The sequence below is a fragment of the Schistocerca nitens genome, chromosome 1, assembly GCF_023898315.1.
Source record: "Schistocerca nitens isolate TAMUIC-IGC-003100 chromosome 1, iqSchNite1.1, whole genome shotgun sequence".
Classification (NCBI taxonomy): domain Eukaryota; kingdom Metazoa; phylum Arthropoda; class Insecta; order Orthoptera; family Acrididae; genus Schistocerca; species Schistocerca nitens.
Window position 1 is genome coordinate 153,020,347 of NC_064614.1, and position 23,818 is coordinate 153,044,164.

At 38.8% G+C, this 23,818-nt stretch overlaps 1 protein-coding gene across 1 annotated transcript in view; it reads left to right on the forward strand.

Moving 5' to 3' along the window:
* The window catches only part of LOC126243870 (serine/threonine-protein phosphatase 6 regulatory ankyrin repeat subunit C-like), a 383,629-nt gene that overhangs the window by 251,719 nt on the left and 108,092 nt on the right, over positions 1-23,818 (forward strand). Inside the window, exon 15 of the mRNA XM_049948195.1 lies at positions 5,399-5,500. Within this exon, the coding sequence (XP_049804152.1) occupies positions 5,399-5,500 (102 nt within the window). The remainder of the gene's footprint in view (positions 1-5,398; positions 5,501-23,818) is intronic.

The window sequence follows — 23,818 nt, forward strand, 5'->3', positions numbered from 1 at the left end:
GGTACTATTTTATAGGTTTCTTAAAGCATTTTTGGGACACTTTAATGACTGCATTCCAATAAAGAAATACAAAGTAACTAACAGAGTCCTAAAACCAAAAGTTCCAAATAGACAAAATACATGTTATACGAAACAGCTGTCTACTATGAAAACTCAAGTTATGTTGTTGTACAATATTTATAGAAATCGGAAAACCAAGCTGTTAGGATAATGACAGGCTCACCATACAAGGCTCATTGTAAACCTTTGTTTACTCAACAAAAAATCATGACAGTAATAAACCTATATATTTATTATGTTTCAATCTACACAAAAAGAACTTACCTAAAGTAAAATGCAGGGCAGATATACATTGTTACAGCACTGGGACAAACAGCTGTATCTATATGCCCTACCACAGACTGTCAAAATCAGTTAACAGTTATGAACTTATGGGCCACAAATTATTTAACAAACTTCCACAAGCTATACAAAATTTACCAGAGCAACAATAAAAACAAACACTTTATGACTGGTTGGTTTTAAAGCCATTCTACAATATAAAGGATTTCATGACCTGTAGATTAGATTAGATTTACTTTCATTCCAATTGATCCGTAGTGAGGAGGTCCTCCAGGATGTGGAACATGTCAGAAAAACAACAATACATGACAAATATTTACAACTAAAACAAATAAGCTAATGTACCATTCCACAGGTCCCAAGTGGAATATAGTCATTTTTTAATGAACACTAAGAGTCATTTTACAAATACTAATGCACAGAATTTAAAATAAAAAAGTTTTTTGTTTATTTATAAGGTAATAAACATGTAATACAACTACTGTAATACTTATTTACAATGAACACATTACTGCACTGAAATGGTGCAGAAGTTAGATTATACTTACACACACACACACACACACACACACACACACACACACACACACAAATTTTCAATGAACACATTACTGCACTGAAATTGTGCAGAAGTTATGTTGTACTTATATACAAATCAGTTGGTTTTACTAAGAAATTCATCAATGGAGTAGAAGGAGTTGGTCACCAATAAATTCTTTAGGCTTCTCTTAAACTGAATTTCATTGGTTGTTAAGCTTTTTATGGCTGCTGGTGATATTAAACTGTACCATTAATAACAATTCTGTTCTTATATAGCATGTACTGTATTGTATTATGTGTATGACTTTGTCAATTGCTGTAATGGCTTGTTGTTGTGGTCTTCAGTCCTGAGATTGGTTTAATGCAGCTCTCCATGCTACTCTATCCTGTGCAAGCTTCTTCATCTCCCAGTACCTACTGCAGCCTATATACTTCTGAATCTGCTTAGTGTATTCATCTCTGGGAGTCCCTCTATGATTTTTACCCTCCACGCTGTCCTCCAGTACCAAATTGGTGATCCCTTGATGCCTCAGAACATGTCCCTTCTTCTAGTCAAGTTGTGCCACAAACTTCTTTTCTCCCCAATTCTTTTCAATACCTCCTCATCAGTTATGCGATCTACCCATCTAATCTTCAGCATTCTTCTGTAGCACCACATTTCAAAAGCTTCTATTCTCTTCTTGTCTAAACTATTTATCGTCCATGTTTCACTTCCATACATGGCTACACTCCATACAAATACTTTCAGAAACAATACTCGATGTTAACAGATTTCCTTGCCATTGCCTGTCTACATTTTATATCTTCTCTACTTCGACCATCATCAGTTATTTTGCTCCCCAAATAGCAAAACTCCTTTACTACTTTAAGTACCTCATTTCCTAATCTAATTCCCTCAGCATCACCCGACTTAATTCGACTACATTCCATTATCCTCGTTTTGCTTTTGTTGATGTTCATCTTATATCCTCCTTTCAAGACACTGTCCATTCCGTTCAACGGCTCTTCCAAGTCCTTTGCTGTCTCTGACAGAATTACAATGTCATCGGCAAACCTTGAAGTTTTTATTTCTTCTCCATGGATTTTAATACCTACTCCGAACTTTTCTTTTGTTTCCTTTACTGCTTGCTCAATATACAGATTGAATAGCATTGGGGAGAGGCTACATTAACATTATCATAATAGGCAGAGAGCATATCTTACATTTCCTCAAATGCCAAAAATTGTCACCTAGAAATTAACTTGACATAAAACACCCAGTATAAATTGGAAATTATGAGAATTGTGCTTCCTGAGAAGTTATCTTGAATACTTGGAATTAATGCTGATGTCTTTATAAATAAATATAGTACTAGTTTTCCAATGTTTCAATAATTAAAGAAAAACTGGGGCAGTTGCTCTTGTTGCTTTTCACCAACCATACAGACTTTCTTGTTTCTCATCATCCCTGTAGATATGGAGCTTGAGACCATAGTAAACTCCAGTGCACACAATGGCCCCTGTAACAAGGACCAGAAGTACATGAAGTGAACAAGTATGAACACCACTGAAGCACAGACAGAATATCTGCAGTGCACTCCTTAAGTAATAACCAGTAAATGTAAACAGACACAAGACTGTTCATCAGAAGTGGCTGTTATACAGGTGAGGCCTTGTGCCTTTATCCATGACTCAGCACATCAGCCATTGCAGAAGCATTGCAAGCCAATGGTAAAGATCACTGAATAGGCTACATGGATTCATTACTGAATATGGCAATTCATATTGCTATGAATAAATCTAACAAGATTTATCACCATCAAACAGCTTTCTCAAACTCTCTAATGACAAGAGAACACCACAGCACATCTGCTCCCAAAGACCTATTCCAAAAAACTTCTTGACCTTCTACTTAAGACTGCTCTCTTCAAAAATACCCACTCCCCAGATTGCTGCTGTCTGCTCCTATTTGTCTGTGTTACTCCATCTCTTCCAGTGGCTTCTTATGCCATGATTGCAAAATCACATACTTATGTGTACATTTAATACTGAAGATCGTATGATTCGAATGAAGTACCTCAGTGCACTGAAAATTTTGGTGCCACACACTATGTGTGTTTGGGTGAGGAATAAACAGAATTTTAATAAAAGTTAATCTAAGTAATCACATTTCATTTAAAATCTAAAGTATATTGCTTGAGGTTATTGTATGGTTACTGTCAACTATCTAATGAAATATTACAATTTGTATTTAATGTCACAAGGTCATCATTTGTGATTGATTTCAGAGCTTTGGACTACAGCCTGAATTAATTGCGAAAATGCTGTTTACACTAATTATTGATGTATCTAATTGCTAATCATTTCAACAATACTCTGGACTATCCCTCCAAAAAGTTCTAAGACTGATTTACTGATTTTATTTGTGGTATATAAGTGGCAAGTAACTACAGTGGCTATTTGAACTAACAACTGTAAACAATAAATGTGCATTTGACCAGGCAGTTGTGAGCAGGCAGTGTTAAGTAGTAGATGTGCAGCTGTAGAGTGTCAACAGTGTTGTATACAAATTGCAATGGAGCAACATCTCTAAATCAAGTGTTCAATGAATGGTTTGGAGAAGAGAAAATGTCTACAAAGTTGTGCCATGTGCATTGACTCCCAAACAAAAGCTACAATATGTGTATACCTGTCACAGTGCAGAAATTCATGAGTGGTCAACTCTCAGACAAGATAACTGACATTCAAGCTAATGTGACTTGCTAATCAGACATCATCCCAAAGAAGGATTTTTATGACAGTTTCACATGGCTGTATGAATGTCCTGTACATTGTACTCAAATGAGAGGAGATTATAGATTGCACATTTTAACTTGACACCTCTCAGTGGAAGTTAGCTGAGTTAGTGCCACTTCATAATGTTTACTCTCTTTGCTAGCATTAACTGTCTAAAAGTATAGGGTGCCATACCAATAAGTAGTCATTGGGAATCTAGTGTCGAGTCGTGTGGCATTGTGCATAGTGATTGTTAATATTATTTACATCAACGAGAAAAGAAGCTGTAGCTGGTCCTTTTAGCAGCTCGCCATCCTCTTTTGTTTCACTTCTACACTGTATTAATCAATTACATGTTTGTTTCTGTCATAAGCTATGAACTGGCTACTCTAGCAGAAGGAGGTGTGGCTTGTCACTGCAGCCAGTGTGCTATGGGCTAAGTGCAAGCTTTTGTTTCTTGCACCCCCTACTGAGGGTTCGAGTTAAAGTGTGCAGCCAGTATGTAGAACATAAGAAGCAATAAAACCATTACCTTAACTTTTCTCTATTTTTTATTACTCCAGTTTCTAAACTTTTTGGCCTGATGGGATATGTTAAGTCATTTTATCTTAATGTTGTGTAACTACTTTTATTTGTAGTAGTCTAGCAAGCATGTGTGTGCAGTATGATAGCGTGATGTCATATATTCTGAGATTGAGTGGTGTCAGGATATCTTGCATCTATGCAGTATGTGTTTACATGTCTAACATTGTGTAATAAATGCTGTCCAATGACATTTCAACCATGTTGTTGTAGTTGGTGTTCACTCACAGTGGAATAAAGTCCAATTCATGCACCACTCTTCAATGAAAAGTGACCCAGCAATCATGGTGTGCTTGGTACAATGTAGTCTTGTATGCAACTTGTGGATAACATTTTTGGTTATCATGTGGATAACATTTTTGATTTTTGGTTATCATGTGGATAACATTTTTTATTATCATCCGATTTACTGCAGGTGTCCTTATCATGTTTCATTACACAATATACATACTAATGTTAAAAATAACACAAATTTCAATTAAATTGGTTGCAGAGTTCAGAGTATTTAGATTACAGATAACATCTTGGTCTTGTTGCACTCATCCCAATGATATGGTGAAATCAGTGTGCTAGTTTTATTTGTATTTTAAGCAGTGCATCCCATAATTCATATCTTTTGCATATAGGTGTAATTTTGTAACTCTTGACCAGCACCATTTGCTGTGGAATTGGTTCATATTAGTGTTCATTTCTGGGAGTATCTAATCTGTTAACCATTGCTCTCCAATTCCAAATGCACCTTCCCAATCCAACAGCTATTGTCCTAGATAGGATGTATCCCATTCATGCTGACTGGCAATTGCTTAATCAGGAAAAGCTATCAGAGTCTTGTCAGCACTGACACTTCATTGTAATGTCATAATACAAGTCACACATTTCTTCCTTGGCAATTTTATAATGATGTCTTGACACCTGGTCTCCAGTTTACCAAGGTGCACACTCATTCGCATACATCAGCACACCATACCTTGTTGCAGTCATTAGCATTATTCAAATTTCCTGATCTGGCAACCAGTATTGTATGTACTCATTTGAGTAGTAAAATGTCACTGAAGTTTATACCCTTACAGTACATATATCTTTGATTTTTTTTCATGTCCCTAAGGTTCTCCTTCATGATGACAACATGTGAGTAAATGGATGTGATTCTATTATTTACTTGTGTCTCTTCATATTTTAGGCCTCGGAAGTGCTACTGGATGCTGGTGCTGATCCAAATATTGTAGATGAATGTGGAGTATCACTGCTCAACATTGTGTCAAGTAGACCTGTGAATACCAAGGTATTGTAATTACATAACAGAAAAAAAATGTTTGTTAATTGTTTAATTATATCAGATATGTGATATGGAATTTATTAAATCCCTACATATGACACACATTTCAAGAACACTAAAATAAAATCATTACTTTGAAGTGTTAGCAATAGAGACACAAATTTTAAAAAATGCCATAAATGCTGGCACGCATTGCATAACTAGGAATTCCACTACCTGGCACAGAGAGGAAACTCTCACTGTCAGTTGAACTATTCTCCTGTTAATCAGGAGGTCGTACATATCTCTCAGTGAAAGAAAGCATATAAAAATATGATGTAACAAGATGAAGCATGAATTACTGTCCACAGCTAACTTTTCTATTGAATGTTTATAAGGTTGTTGAATCAGAGGTAATATAATTACATGAAAGTAAAAGTATTAACTATTCATTTCATTTCATTATGCACATGAAATGTAAACACAACACAAACCCACATGCAGTTATAAAGAATATATAACACAAATTCAAATAACTAATAAAATAGAATTAGAATAAAATGCTAGTTACAGCACACATTAATAAAAATGGTATAAATGCTGGCATTCATAACTAGAAATTCCTCTACATGGGAAAGAGAGAAAATGCTCAGTGGAAGTGGCACTAGCCTTCTATTAAGTGGGAAAGTTATGTCATACAAATATTTGATGAAAGGAATCAAACAATGGAAAATCCAGGATGGAACGTAACAGTACTATGAAAAGGAAAGTTGCTACTCATCGTATAGTGGAGATGCTAAGTCGCAGATAGGCACAACAAAAAGACTGTCACAAATAAGGTTTTGGCCAACAAAACCTTTGTTGAAAATAGACAACACGCACGTGCACACACACACACACAAAAACACACACACACACACACACACACACACACACTGCCAGAGAGACTGCAGTCACGTGTGTCTGTGTGTGTGTGTGTTTGTATGTGTGTGTGTGTGTGTGTGTGTGTGTGTGTGTCTGTCAGTCATCTATTTTTGGCAAAGTACTTGTTGGCTGAAACATTATTTGTGACAACCTTCTACCTACTTCCTAAAATTCACAAACCCAATCATCCCGGCCACCCCATTATAGCTGGTTACCAAGCCCCCACAGAACGTATTCTGCCTACGTAGATCAACACCTTCAACCCATTACGTGCAGTCTCCCATCCATCATCAAAGACACCAACCACTTTCTCAAATGCCTGGAATCCTTACCCAATCTGTTACTCCTGGAAACCATCCTTGTAAACATTGATGCCACTTCCTTATACACAAATATCCTGCACGTCCAGGGCCTCACTGCAGTGGAGCACTTCCTTTCATGCTGATCTCCTGCCACCCTACCTAAAACCTCTTCCCTCATTACCTTAGCCAGCTTCATCCTAACTCACAATTTCTTCACTTTCGAAGGCCAGACATTCAATTAAAGAGAACAGCCATGGGTACCAGGATGGCCCCCTCATAGCCAACCTATTTATGGGTTGCTTAGAGGAAGCCTTCTTGGTCACCCAAGCCTGCCAACCCAAAGTTTGATACAGATTTATTGATGACATCTTCATGATCTGGACTCACAATGAAGAAGAACTCCAGAACTTCCTCTCCAACCTCAACTCCTTTGGTTCCATCAGATTAACCTGGTCCTACTCCAAATCCCATGCCACTTTCTTCGATGTTGACCTCCATCTGTCCAATGGCCAGCTTCACAGATCCGTCCACATCAAACCTACCAACAAGCAACAATACCCCCATTATGACAGCTGCCACCCATTCCATATCAAATGGTCCCTTCCCTACAGCCTAGGTCTTCGTGGCAAACGAATCTGCTCCAGTCCTGAATCCCTGAACCTTTACACCAACAACCTGAAAACAGCTTTCGTATCCCGCAACTACCCTGCCGACCTGGTACAGAAGCAAATAACCAGAGCCACTTCCCCATCCCCCCACCCCAGAATCTGCCACAGAAGAACCCCAAAAGTGCCCCACTTGTGACAGGATACTTTCTGGGACTGGGTCAGACTCTGAATGTGGCTCTCCAGCAGGGATATGACTTCCTCAAATCCTGCCCTGAAATGAGATCCATCCTTCATGAAATCCTCCCCACTCCACCAAGAGTGTCTTTCCACAGTCCACCTAACCTTCATAACCTCTTGGTTCATCCCTATTAAATCCTTAAATCACCTTCCCTACCCTCTGGCTGCTACCCTTGTAACTGCCCCCAGTGTAAAACCTGTCCCATGCACCCTCCCACCACCACCTACTCCAGTCCTGTAACCCGGAAAGTGTACACAATCAAAGGCAGAGCCACGTGTGAAAGCACCCATGTGATTTACCAACTGACCTGCCTACACTGTGAAGCTTTCTATGTGGGAATGACCAGCAACAAGCTGTCCATTCGCATGAACAGACACAGGCAGACAGTGTTTGTTGGTAATGAGGATCGACCTGTGGCTAAACATGCCTTGGTGCACGGCCAGCACATCTTGGCTCAATGTTACACCGTCCGGGTTATCTGGATACTTCCCACTGACACCAACCTATCAGAACTCTGGAGATGGGAACTTGCCCTTCAATATATCCTCTCTTCCCATTACCCACCAGGCCTCAACCTCCGCTAATTTCAAGTTGCCACCACTCATACCTCACCTGTCATTCAGTAACATCTTTGCCTCTGTACTTCCGCCTCAACTGACATCTCTGCCCAAACTCTTTGCCTTTACATATGTCTGCTTGTGTCTGTATATGTGCAGATGGATATGTGTTTGTTTGTGTGTGTGTGTGTGTGTGTGTGTGTGTGTGTGTGTGTGTGTGTGTGCGTGCGAATGTATACCTGTCCCTTTTTCCCCCTAAGGTAAGTCTTTCCGCTCCCGGAATTGGAATGACTCCTTACCCTCTCCCTTAAAACCCACATCCTTTCGTCTTTCCCTCTCCTTTCCTCTTTCCTGATGAAGCAACCGTGGATTGTGAAAGCTTGAAATTTGTGTGTGTGCTTGTGTGTTTTTTGTCTCTATCAACGTACCAATGCTTTCATTTGGTAAGTTACAGACAGAGATATAGAATGAGTACAATTTCATTAAAAAAATTGGGTGATTTGTTCAAGAGAATGAGCTTCAAAAATTAAGCAATTTAATAATGTGTTGGTCCACCTCTGACCCTTATGCAAGCAATTATTTAGCTTGACATTGATTGATAAAGGTGTGGGATGTTCTCCTGAGGAATACTGTGCCAAATGCTGTCCAACTGATGTGTTGCATTGCTCTACCATGGCCAGTATGATCCCCAGATCTCTCCCCAATTGAGAGAGGGCCCTCCATCAAGCTCAGGATTTTGTCAATGTAACATGCCAGTTGGACAGGATTTGGCACAGTATCCCTCAGGAGGTCATCCAACAACTCTATCAATCAATGTCAAACAAAATGACTGCTTGTGTAAATGGCAGAGGTGGACCAATGTGTTATTAATTTGCTCAATTTGTGAAGCTCTTGCTCTTCAATAAATAAAACGGTACTTCTGAAACTGTGATCATTTATTTGTCTGTATACGAGGGGGACCCAAAAGAAACTGGACTCCGAGGGCGCTGCCACTCATAGACATAGTGCAGGTTCTCATGCTAGATGGTGCTAGTTGAGACCTTCATGAGACAGCTGTGCAGACAGCGTCAGTGTAGAGCTGAACATGCAAGTGTGGTTTTGTGTTCCTCAGACTGTTGGCGGATTACCTCTGCGAAGTCGTAATGGCAACTTTAAAAGAACAAAGAGTGTGCGTGAAGTTTTGTTTCCTGCTTAAAAAAACTGCAATGGAGACACACCAAATGCTTCTGAAAGCTTTCCAGGAGGACACTATGAGCCGCAAACAGGTTTCTGAGTGGTTTGGGTGCTTTAAACGTGGTGAGATGTGTGTTGAAGACCAAGCTAGTTCTGGACGCCCTTCAACATCACGAAATCAGGAGAACATTGAAATGGTCCACCAAAAGATCAACAAGGATTGTAGCCAAATGATCGACCAAATTTCAGCAGAGACAGGAATCAGTTGGAGCTCGTGCCAGCAGATTTTGAGTGAGGATTAGCACATGAGACGTGTTGCTGCTAAATTTGTTCCGCACCTTCTCATACAGAAGCAAAAAACCAGCCGCATGAATGTGTCTAAGGAATTGAAAACAGAGATTGCACATGATCCAAACTTCTTGAACAAAGTCATTACAGGGGATGAGAGTTGGTATTATGGGTATGACCCAGAAACCAAGCAAGCATCAAGCCAGTGGAGTACTCCCAACTCTCCCAGTCCAAAAAAAAGCGAGGCAAGTGAGGTCAAATGTGAAGACAATGATCATTGTCTTTTTTGATGTTCGTGAAATTGTGCATCGGGAATTTGTACCCCCTAGCCAGACTGTTAACCAGCACTTTTACTTGGATGTTTTAAGGCGTCTGTGAGAGGATGTGAGGAGGAAACGCCCGGAACTTTGGCGATCGGGTGACTGGTTTCTGCATCACGACAACGCTCCAGCACACATGGCCTTATGAGTGACCCACTGTTTGGCATCTCAGAGGTGGTCTGTCATTCCCCACACTCCATATTCACCGGACCTAACCCCGTGCAACTTTTTCCTGTTTCCACAAATGAAAAAAATGCTAAAAGGGGTGTTATGACGATGTGGAGGCGGTAAAAACAGCTTCGCAAAAGGCACTGGACAATATCAAACTTGAAGGGTTCCAAACATGCTTACAACATTGGGAAAAGAGACTTGACAAGTGCATCACATGTAATGGAGAGTTTTTTGAAGGTGACAGAAGTAATTTTGTAAAAACGTTCATCAATAAATTTTTTATGACAACAATCCAGTTTCTTTTGGGTCCCCCCTTGTATGTACATTACATCTATCAATTTTCATCCCATTTGAATAATTCCTTCATGGTGCATATCTTTTTTTCTTTTTTCCTCTTCTTCTACTTCTTCTTCTTTTCTCTTTTTCAGTGTTTATTGCTGTTATTTGATTGCTGGTTTTCCCAGACTCTAGACTAAACTGTTGTGTTTCTCCTGAGTAACATAACTATGTGTCTTCCCTTGAACCACTTATTATTCTTACAGCGTCAAAATTTTTCTGTTTTTGAGCAGGCAAAGGTAACATTGTGTATAAATCTAACAGTAATATAGTCTTTGGTTTATAACTGTGTACAATGATACATGAAACTTAGCCATTGTTCCCCCTTTTACTTAATTGAAGTCTTGGTACTGAGACACTTCTCTTTGAAGATATTTGTCTAGCTATATAATTTCTTTGCTTTTCTATGTCATACAATGCCTGTATGTTCTCTACCAGTGTTAAATGTTTTGTAGCTCTTGCTTCAGTACTGCTACAACTACAAGCAATAAAGCTTGTTCGACAATTTTCTTGCTTGTATAGCTTTTCACTTTTTAGATTTACTAGCTTTATTTTCATAACTTTCCTTTTTACTGTGCACATTTTCAGATACATTTTTTGACACCAATATATTTAATGTATAACTGATGTTTTTGTGGATGTGTTCTGCTACCTTGTAAATGAGCCTGTAGATAGTAAAAATGTGCCTCATCCTATAACATCAGATGTTTGTTATTCAGAATATTGCACTGGCTTCTTCTTGGACTAAGTCTGCAGTACTTTTCTTTAAATTAGTGTTGGTGCATAGTGTAACATTTCTTAATTCATCAAAATCAATATTTTAAATTTCTTTACAATACAGCATTCAAATCTCTGTACACTGTGTGGCCAATGTTTTTGTAAAAGTATTATGAAAAGATAATCTGCTACTGACCATATGGCGGAGATGATGAGTCGCAGATAGGCACACCAAAAAGACTATCACAAATAAAGTTTTCAGCCTGTATGGCCTTTGTCAAAAATAGGCAACACCTATGAATGCATGCACATGCACACACACACACACACACACACACACACAACACTGCAGTGTGGCTACAGTTCCCTGAGACAATGCAATGTGACTACACCGCAGTGTGGCTACAGTTCCCTGAGACAACAGGGTGTGTGTGTGTCTGTTGTCTATTTCTGATGAAGGCTTTATGGGCCGAAAGCTTTATTTGTGACAGTCTTTTTCTTTTACCTATCTGCGACTCAGCATCTCCGCTATATGGTGAGTAGAAACTTTCCTTTTCATAATATTGTTACATTCCATCCTGGACTTTCCAATATTTTTGTAATCTATCTAAAAGTATGTATAAAGCTGACCATATGAATGTATGTCCATGATTTCCTCCCAAAACACTTGTTCAATTTCAACCAAATTTGGCACACAAACAGCAAACACCACAAGAAAACCACTGTGCAGTTTATAACCTACTAGTCCCAATAGCAGCAGAGATATTGGCAACAATCTACTGTTTTGCTCCTGCTTTGTGAGTGGGCAGAAGGGGTTGCTCAGGGATAGGGGAACTGGACATTGAGAGTTGTGCAGGAGTACATAGACAATGGAGGAGCGGATGGACAGAGAGGCATGGGTGTAAGAGATGGGCACACATGTGGTAAGGATACGGAGAGAGGGACAAGAATGTGATAGACAGATAAGGATATTGATGACAGGATGAATGGGATGGATAGGGAGAATGATGGCAGGAGGAGAGGTGGAGACAGAGAGGAGGTGATGGACAAAGGGAGGGGGAGGTAGGTATGTACAGAGTGATGGAGGAGGAGGAGATGGGCAGAGATGCTGGGGAAGAAGGAGGTAGAAAGAGAGAGGGAGGAGGATAAGATGGACAGAGAGAGAGGGAGGAGGAAGTGGACTGATAGAGGTAGGAGGGTGAGGTGGACAGAGAGACAAAGGAGGTGGACAAAGAGAGGGCATAGGAAGAGACTGGCAGAAGGAGAGAGAGGGGAGGGATGCGATGGACAAAGTGAGGGGCAGGATGAGGTGGATAGAGAGAGGGGTAGGAAAAAATAGAGAGGTGGGAGGAGGATATATGCACAGTATGCCCTCAGTGTTTGTTTCCCTTTCAGTAATGCAATAGGAATGAATGTTACAGCTTAGTGACAACACAGTGGATAAATGCACAGCATGTGCTCAGTTTTTTCTACCTCTTTGTAATTATAATAAACAAAAGTTTTACTTTTCTTACATTCTATTACCAGTGTATGCATATCATGCTCAGATTCTTTGAATATAATTTTTTGCACATTTTCTTTCATGAAGGTACAATGAACTTTACCACTTATACTGACAATGTGTCTAAATAAATAGATCGCCAGTGTCAATTGTAGGTGGTATAATACTTTTCGCTCTGCATCCAACATACATTGAGTGCAAAAACTTGTTGTTCATCCAGTCACAATAACTATTTAACAGTGATATTTCTAACATTCACCATTAATCAAATACTTGTAATTTGATAAATCCTTTCTTTACATTTCTTAGTTGTAAAAAGGGCACAATCACTTGCTGACAAGATATCTTCTGACAGCGAGATATTTGAGATAGGAAGAATATGAAACTTTATAATTTCATAACATTTTTTTTTCAATATACAGTCATTATCAGCTTTTCCATATAAAAGAGAAACAAGTGGTGGAAAATTGCTTAATTAACCAACAGGTATGTAAACATAACATTGGTACCATGCTAGTACCCACTTCAGCCACAAAGCAGAGATATAATACACTCTAATTGTATTCGGAAGGATGACAGTTCAAACCTGTGTCCAGCCATCCTGATTTAGGTTTTCCGTGATTTCCCTGAATCACTTCATGCAAATGCTGGGATGGTTCCTTTGTAATCCAATGGGGCTAATGACCTCACTGTTTGGTCCCCTCCCCCAAATCAACCAACCAACCAACCCATTAGAGATATTTTATTCCCTCATGAGTGAGAACCCTCCATACATTTTCAGACCAATGTCATGCAATATCTATGAGTATTATGATACAACTTATTTATTATTCCAATAAAAATAAGATTTGTCATCTGCCCTAAGAGACACTATGCATGGAACACTGTATATCTCATATAAATATCAGTTACAAATGTTTCAAGTTATACAAAAGCTATTATTTTCTGGGTTCACTGTGACCCCAGTGAAGCAGCATTAACCTCTACCTATTTGCACCAAGACTTCATAATACAGTGGCAGCAGCCCCATTTATAAATTGCACCATGCAGTTGCCAGTTCTCCAATACTTAATAAGACAAAAACTGAAGCATGGTTCCTCTATAAGTTAACCTATCAGTAAAATGCATTACCCATCCTTTATCTAACAATCTTGTCATCATGGCTAGAACACTAGGGGTTAAGTAACCCCACAAACTAGAGTACTACTTAATTGACTAGAAACTGCAAACTGATATAATTACATGTGCTTTTCTCCTGTAGTTTACCCAGAAGTTCCTATAATTCATATTATTACCATTATTTAAACAGTAGAAATACTGTTTCCTTATGCTAACAATTCTCATTTTGCTGTGTAACAACAGTTCTTTTGGTATCTTCTAGATAGGGCAACAATAAAATTCACTGTGCCTGCTGATTCTTTGACTGTTACTGCAACACTGCCTTAGAATTGAACACAAAAAGTGTTTTAGGCATGGCAAATGTTAAACTTTTAAATTAGCTTTGACTGCATGGAAATAATTGTGCCCCATGGTTTTGATGTAATCCAGGACGGAAGGAAGGTAAGCACTGGCCATAATTTTGTATGTATATTATTGCAGTTCTATATTTCAGCTGACAGTGCAGCTATCACAGTATCTTATAGGTTTCATGAAGCCTTTTTATTGCCTGCACTTGGCATTGGTGTTGGCATTACCAGGGAGGTCTTATGCAATACCATATGCATCAATCAGTTGGAGGGAAGCAAGAAAAGTGTATTGGCATGTTTACCTAACATAGATCTCAAGTTGCAGTAGCACATGTCAAATAGATTCTGTGTTCTTCTTAAAAAAACTTAATAAAAATCTTCAGAAATGTTGCAGTAATCCTACAAAGAGCAAACCATGGGGAAAACACAAGTTTTTGAGTGGCATAAACGATTTCAGGAGGGTGAAAATGACCTTGCAAATGCTCCACAACCTGGAAGGTCCCCAACTTCAAAGACTGAAACCAATGTGAACACAACTGATTTCATGTTGCAGGAAGGCTGTTGTTTATCTTTAACAAGGATTGCAGAGATTATGAATACTTCCTACAGATCAGCTGAAGACATTATACAAAATGTTCTAGGGTATAGAAAAGTTGCAGCAAAGTGGGTGCCCCGTATGATCAGTGATAAACAGAAAGCTCACCATTTGAAGGTGTGTCAACAACAGAAGGGACGGTTTCAGCAAGAAGCATATTTTTTGGACAAAGTCATCACATGTGACAAATCCTGGTTTCATCATCATGACCCAGAGACAAAACAGGACAGTGCCCAATGAAAACATCCTTTGAGCCAAGACCCAAAAAGGCCAAAGTTCAACCAGTTGCAGGAAAGGTCATATGTCTTGTCTTCTTTGATAAGCAAGGCATTGTGTTTGATCATGTGGTGGATGAACGATGTACTGTTACTGTGAACTACTATTGTGACATATTGAAGTGGCCATTAAGGCGGAAAGTTGCAACAGAAAGACCAGATCTTGCTCAAATAAGATTGATCCTTCATCAGGATAATACACCAGCTCATCTTGCCATCAATACTCAAGAAAGAATCACTGAATTAGTCATTGAAGTGATGCCACATCCACCTTATTTACCAGGGTGGGCACCATGTAACTTCCATCTATTTCCCACAATGAAAAAAGAGCTTCAGGGTCATTGTTTTCAGAGTGTTCCAGAGTTGAACAATCAAATTTAAGGTATACTCAACAGACTATCAGAAACGGGCTTCAGGAAGTGTTTTGAACATTGTACTAAATGCTGGCATTGTTGTACTATGTCTGAGGGAGATAACTTTGGAGGTCTGTAATGGAATATGAATAAAGGTGAGCAGTATTTTCCAGTAAATAAGTAATTCCAGTTAATTTTTAACACCTCATCTGCAATAAAGTACAGATTGCATTATGACTGATGCTGACCACCTTTCTGTTCTAAACCTTTAGATGAAACAGAAGTAATCATAAGAAGGACCCACATGATGTGACATCAGAATGAGAAAGTGGCACTTAAATCAGTTTCTATGCAGATGCTGGAAAGGAAGGAGGAGAAGGCAAATTCTGGAAATTTGGCACTAAAGAGAAATATTGCAAATCTAAATACTTATAACCCATCGCACCCCACACCTGAGGACCCCATCTTTGAGTAACTATTACCATCAAGGTACAGAGGATTGGTGTTCATCGTCCTACGGTATGGTTGACTTGGGTCCTGCTTCCAAGAGCCCCTAAAAGGATGATTCCAATCCATGTGACTAAAAAATTCATGAATCTGTGATAACTTCAGATATTCCTCCTTCACAGTGGTCCACCCAAAACTAATTATTGGCCTTTTTATTGCCTATCACAAATTAAATAAACCGTCTGCATATATTTAAATATACTCAAATGACTACAATCAGGAACTCAGTTTCCCCAGGCAACCCAATCTTCCCCTTGATCAGTAACAAAAGGTATAAAATCACTTTTTTGAACATAAAGCAATGGCTAGTATGCGACCTGCAAAAGTTAGAAAATAAACAGTGGGGAGGAGGAAGGCTGGGAACTGGCAGCTGGTAGGAGGACAGGAAGAAAGGGAACGTGATCTGACAGTTTTAACATCAACACCAAAAACAGGTATCTACCATTGCCAGAGTTAAGTGAGAAGAGCCTCAGGTAGAACGTGGAGCAGGAAATGTGCAGCACACTTCAACTGAAGCCAAGAAGCCTAGGAATGTACAAAGTCGTAGGAAGAAGAAAGTGCTGTTGCTAGGTAATAGCCATGGGCGAGGTGTAGACCCTTAGTTACAGGAAAGTTTAGGGGCAGCATACCAGGCCACCAATATCTTCAAGCCAGATGCAGGGCTAAGTCATGTGATAGAGGATCTAGGGTCTTTATGTAAGGACTTTACAAAAGAGGACCATGTAGTGATAGTGGGTGGGGTGGAAAACAGTTTGGACAGGGATGGGGCATATGACATAGGTGGTGACCTGGACAAGAGAGCTTTCCTGAGTCATGGCACAAATGTAAACTTTGTTGAGCTGTTCCAGCATCATGATCGACCAAACCTTGATGGAGCTGTGAGGTGAATCGATGTGGGGTTATGGATGGCTCTGAGGACAGCCAACTTTGCTCATGTTTCTCTGGTGCCCATCGGGACTATCAATTGATGGGGTTTCACTAGGCATGGCCTACACCTAAACAGGACTGGGAAGGGAAGATTGGTACAGCTGATTCATGAAAGTATAGGGGGTGGATCTCGGGCCACACATGGTCAAATACCTGTTGTCATAGGTAGGAAAAGTGGGTCTTTCTTAGGATAAATCCAGACAACAGGTTCCCCTGCCTAAAGAGTATCTCCAGCAGTTTAAAAAATACTCCTACAATCCCTCACAAGACAGAGTTTTAGCCGGCCAGAGTGGCCAAGTGGTTCTAGATGCTACAGTCTGGAAACGCGTGACTACTATGGTCGCAGGTTTGAATCCTGCCTCGGGCATTGATGTATGTGATGTCCTTAGGTTAGTTAGGTTTAAGTAGTTCTAAGTTCTAGGGTGCTGATGACCTCAGAAGTTAAGTCCCATAGTGCTCAGAGCCATTTGAACCATATATTCCAAATTTTTAGGTGTGTCCATTGATGAGAGATTAAATTGGAAGAAACACATTGATGATCTGCTGAAACGTTTGAGTTCAGCTACTTATGCAATAAGGGTCATTGCAAATTTTGGTGATAAACATCTTAGTAAATTAGCTTACTATGCCTATTTTCACTCATTGCTTTCATATGGCATCCTATTTTGGGGTAATTCATCACTGAGGAATAAAGTATTTATTGCACAAAAGCGTGTAATCAGAATAATAGCTGGAGTCCACCCAAGATCATCCTGCAGACATTTATTTAAGGATCTAGGGATATTCACAGTAGCTTCTCAGTATATATACTCTCTCATGAAATTTGTTATTAACAACCAAACCCAATTCAAAAGTAATAGCAGTGTTCATAACTACAATACTAGGAGAAAGGATGATCTTCACTATTCAAGATTAAATCTAACTTTGGCACAGAAAGGGGTGAATTATACTGGCACTCAAGTCTTTGGTCACTTACCAAATAGTATCAAAAGTCTGACATATAACCAACAAGTATTTAAGAAGAAATTAAAAGAATTTCTGAATGGCAACTCCTTCTACTCCATAGAGGAATTTTTAGATATAAATTAAGAAAAAAAATATTAAAAAAATAAAAATAAAAATAAAAAAAATAAAGAAAAACAAAAAAACACAAAAAAATAAAGTTGTTATATTAACTTAAGTATGTTGTTAAATTAACCTAATTATGTCATGTATTGAAAAATTCGACTCGTTCCACATCATTACGAAATATCGTATTCATGATCCATGGAACTTGTATTAATCTAATCTAATCTAATCTAATCTAATCTTTCGAACAGATTTTAACACTTCAAATATCACATATACCAGATGTCACAAAGAAAAACAAACCATTGGAAAGAGTAACATGGGGTATTTCACAGACTTAACAATCCTCCATCAAAACATGCAATCAATAAAAAATAAAATACAACTATTAAAAGTTGAGCTCCTATCTTTGAACTGCACAGGAGTTTGTATTACTGAGCACTGGTGTAGAGACACACAAATCCAACATGTAGTATTGTCATTGTATGAAAAGGCAAACTCTTATTGCAGAACTACTTCAAGGGGTAGATGATCATGCATTTATATCAGAAAAGGAACACAGTTCAAATCAAGACATGACCTCAGTACAGTAAATGAAGTCAAACAATTTGAAATATCAGCTATTGAATTAATAGGGCTTGATATCTCCAAGAAATTAGTCATTTTGTGTGTGTATAGATCTCCCAGTGGCAGTGTGGACACTTTTTCCAATAAATTAACAGAATTTCTAGATAATGTCACAAATACAAAGGTCAATATAATTCTGTGTGGGGGCATTAACATCAACACTAATATCATAAATGAGTCCAGCAGCACTTTCATAAACATCCTTCAAAGTTTTGACATGTCCCTATTGGTCAATAGTGCAACAAGGGTTACCACAATGACTGCATCAGTAATTGACCATGTGGACACAAATATGGACAGGGAAAAATGTGATATAGCTGTAAAAGATCTTGGACTATCAGATGACCTCTGTCAAATAACAACAATAAAATCAGGCATTGAATCATTCCCTGAACTACAAGCCGACAAACTACATCTATCAGAAATCAGAATAAAAGATTTTTCAAAAGAGCTAGAAAAACAAGCTGGACTCTGACCACAATCTATTGGTTATGAACTCTAGATTAAAACTGAAGAAACTGCAAAAAGGTGGGAATTTAAGGAGATGGGACCTGGATAAACTGACTAAACCAGAGGTTGTACAGAGTTTCAGGGAGTATGGAGTATTGCTGAGACTACAGGACTGTTCGCTATACAGCCTTATGGTACTCTTGTTCCAAGCATGCCATTTGTTTTGACTACGAGAAGGAAGAAGAAGTTAAACGCTGATGAGTACCTCTTGTCCTCTTGTTATGGGCTAAAGTCAGCAATGGCAACTGTAAAATAAAGGGAACAAGTGACAGGAATGGGGGAAAGAAATACAGTAGAAGAAGAATGGGTAGCTCTGAGGGATGAAGTAGTGAAGGCAGCAGAGGATCAAGTAGGTAAAAAAATGAGTGCTAGTAGAAATCCTTGGGTAACAGAAAAAGTATTGAATTTAATTGATGAAAGGAGAAAATATAAAAATGTAGTACATGAAGCAGGCAAAAAGGAATACAAACGTCTCAAAAATGAGATCGACAGGAAGTGCAAAATGGCTGAGCAGGGATGGCTAGAGGACAAACGTAAGGATGTAGAGGCTTATCTCACTAGGGGTAAGATAGATACTATCTACAGGAAAATTAAAGAGACCTTTGGAGAAAAGAGAACCACTTGTATGAATATCAAGAGCTCAGATGGAAACCCAGTTCTAAGCAAAGAAGGGAAAGCAGAAAGGTGGAAGGAGTATATAGAGGGTCTATACAAGGGCGACATACTTGGGGACAATATTATGGAAATGGAAGAGGATGTAGATGAAGATGAAATGGGAGATACAATACTGCATGAAGAGTTTGACAGAGCACTGAAAGACCTGAGTCGAAACAAGGCCCCGGGAGTAGACAACATTCCATTAGAACTACTGACGGCCTTGGGAGAGCCAGTCCTGACAAAACTCTACCATCTGGTGAGCAAGACGTATGAGACAGGCGAAATACCCTCAGACTTCAAGAAGAATATAATAATTCCAATCCCAAAGAAAGCAGGTGTTGACAGATGTGAAAATTACCAAACTATCAGTTTAATAAGTCACAGCTGCAAAATAATAACATGAATTCTTTACAGACGAATGGAAAAAGTGGTAGAAGCCGACCTCGGGGAAGATTAGTTTGGATCCGTAGAAATATTGGAACACGTGAGACAATACTGACCTTATGACTTATCTTAAAAGAAAGATTAAGAAAAGGCAAACCTATGTTTCTAGCATTTGTAGACTTAGAGAAAGCTTTTGACAATGTTGACTGGAATACTCTCTTTCAAATTCTAAAGGTGGCAGGGGTAAAATTCAGGGAGCGAAAGTCTATTTACAATTTGTACAGAAACCAGATGGCAGTTATAAGAGTCAAGGGACATGAAAGGGAAGCAGTGGTTTGGAAGGGAGTGAGACAGGGTTGTAGCCTCTCCCTGATGTTATTCAATCTGTATATTGAACAAGCAGTAAAAGAAACAAAAGAAAAATTCAGAGTTGGTATTAAAATTCATGGAGAAGAAATAAAAACTTTGAGGTTCGCTGATGACATTGTAATTATGTCAGAGACAGCAAAAGACTTGGAAGAGCAGTTGAATGGAATGGACAGTGTCTTGAAAGGAGGATATAAGATGAACATCAACAAAAGCAAAACTAGGATAATGGAATGTAGTTGAATTAAGTCGGGTGATGCTGAGGGAATTAGATTAGGAAATGAGACACTTAAAGTAGTAAAGGAGTTTTGCTATTTGGGGAGCAAAATAACTGATGATGGTCGAAGTAGAGAGGATATAAAATGTAGACTGGCAATGGCAAGGAAAGCGTTTCTGAAGAAGAGAAATTTGTTAACATCGAGTATAGATTTAAATGTCAGGAGTTCGTTTGTGAAAGTACTTGTATGGAGTGTAGCCATGTATGGAAGTGAAATGTGGACGATAAATAGTTTAGTCAAGAAGAGAATAGAAGCTTTTGAAATGTGGTGCTACAGAAGAATGCTGAAGATTAGATGGGTAGATCACATAACTAATGAAGAGGTATTGAATAGGACTGGGGAGAAGAGAAGTTTGTGGCACAACTTGACTAGAAGAAGGGATCGGTTGGTAGGATATGTTCTGAGGCATCAAGGGATCACCAATTTAGTATTGGAGGGCAGCATGGAGGGTAAAAATCGTACAGGGAGACCAAGAGATGAATACAACAAGCAGATTCAGAAGGATGTAGGTTGCAGTAGGTACTGGGAGATGAAGAAGCTTGCACAGGATAGAGTAGCATGGAGAGCTGCATCAAACCAATCTCAGGACTGAAGACCACAACAACAACAACTTTCCCCAAACCGTTGGCACGAACCTCTCACACTTATTTGGCTTTTCCTTTCTGAAACAGCCTCTTCTTTTATTTCAATCTGCAGTCCTATCCATAACGAATCATCACCATAAAGTATCAGTAAACCTAGCTGTCCATTATTAATTGATAAATTTACTCTGATTTAGAAAATTCAGCCTGGCTGTTCTCCATAAAGTTCAGGTGAGTCCCCCTGTGTCAGCATAGCATTAAAATTCTGTCCTTGCCAAATTTTGATTCTTCAGTTCCATCTCTAAAATTTTTTATACACTGTCAGAGTTAATTAATGTGTACTCCTGTCTTTTGAATATGAATTTCAATCATTTATCCATTATTCATTCAATGTCATTTCCATTTTCCCATGCCTGTCCTAAAACTACAAGCCACACACTTTCAAACTACAGGGTAACAATTATTGAACTATATGAAACAAACATAAATTAGTTAAAAACTATGGTGTGCACACACTTTATTCAACATGGATATATCACCACACATATTCGGATTTAGATTATGACATCTTCTATATGCCTGACCTCATTGGTGATGATGTGGCACAGACAAATAGGAAAATTCTGCATGACCTGCTGATGTTTTGGAACATCAATTATGTCGATGATCTCCTGAATTGCTTTTTTCCACTCAGCAATGGTGTGGAGGCTATTTCTGTACACCTTGTCTTTAATACAGCCACACAAAAAGGTGTTGCGTGTGTTCAGATGTGGAAAATATGTTGGGCAATCGAGGGTCATGCCAGTGGCCTATAGGTACCCCAGAGCTAGAATGTGGTCCCCAAAGTGCTTCTCCATGACATCGAACACTCTCCTGCTTTGATAGGGCTGAGCTCCATTGTGCTTGAACCACTACTTGTTGAAATCAGAGTCACTTTGGATAATGGGGACAAAATCATCTTCCATAAACTTCATGTACTGTTCGGTAGTCACTGTGCCATCAAGGAATATCACATTGATTATTCTATGACTGCACATTGCACTCCACACAGTCACCTGTTCAGTGTGAAGAGACTTCTCAATCATGAAATGCAGAGTCTCAGTCCCCCAAAAGCACCAATTTTGCTTATTGACAAACCAATCATAATGAAAGTGAACTTAGTAACTAAACCAGACCATACATGTGCATACTAATTCTCATCATGCCCCTTAGCCAACCATGCAGTTTGAACACTCTAATGCAAACAATTCCGAAGTTATGATGATTTTATTTTACATAGTTCAATATTACCCCTTCTGTTCCTCATGCTGCATGTAGATGCCCACTTTCAGGGGTCATAAGCATTTTCATTTGTTAGGTTAGTACTGGGTTTAATCCTCTAGATGGGTCTTCAGCTACTTTCATAATGACAGACTTGGGAATATATATAACCTTTTATTATTTGTTAGAGCCTTTGATGAGGAAGAGTATTCATGGAAGTTGAACCCACTATGTTATCTTATTCATTGCCTTTTAAATACAGTGTTTCATTGAAAAGGATAGAGTACTTTTCAAAATTTGTGCCCCTAGTTCTTTTATCAATGTCATAAGCACATCTGATGTTTCAGAATTTTAAATATGGCTGAAGCAGCAACTGACAATGCGTGTGGCACAATTGTTTTATGCACCTCCACTGCAGGATGTGATTTTAGTGTATTTTTGCTTCTGATGAAGGTATATTTAGATACTCTGAAACAATGGTCAAGGATTTCAATAAATCATTATCCTGCAAATTTTTGGCTGTTATCATTTACTGTGGACATCTGATGTTGTCGTCATGGTACTAAACCAGATGAAAGGTAGGAAAGTGGTAGAGGGCAGGTATCACTCTGTTTCTCAAAACTTATTTTCCTCCACATTGCTTGTTGTTTCTGCAAAAGCTGGACAGTTCTCCAAGTTTCCCAAAATAAGTGATCTGTGGTTTGAAAAGCTCTAGCACTCATAAGACTAAATATTTGTATTTATTTTAACTGTACTGAAAGATGCATCTTCTGAATTTAAGTTAAAAACTATACTTCAGAAATGTTGTAAAAGAGGTAAATAAAACATTAAATAACTATATCAGAACTGCCAATTACAAGGTGAAATCTGTATCGAAAATAATAAAACAGAAAACAGACAGTGTGTAACAATAATGGAATTTCCAGGATGGAGAAATACATAAAATGAGAGATGGTCAGCCACTCACCTATAAGTAGACCAATACATGGAACACAGAAACATATAACAAGAAACAGTATTGACACCAGCTTTCGAGCATTTGCTCTTTTTCTAGCAAAAGTACACAGATTATCTCTCACACACACACTCAACTGCACAGACATCCAAATGTGTATGCCTATGGCCACTGAAAGACAATGAGGGGGGACGACCCTCAGTGGAGGATGCGGATAAGAGGGGTGTGGGGTCAGCACACTGCTCTCCCGGCCGTTATGATTGTATTCTTGACTGAAGCCGCAACTATTTGGTCGAATAGCTCCTGAGTTGGCATCACGAGGCTGAGTGCACGACGAAAAACGGCAACAGCACGTGGCACCGTGCTTAACTTCGATGATCTCACGGGAACCAGTGTATCCA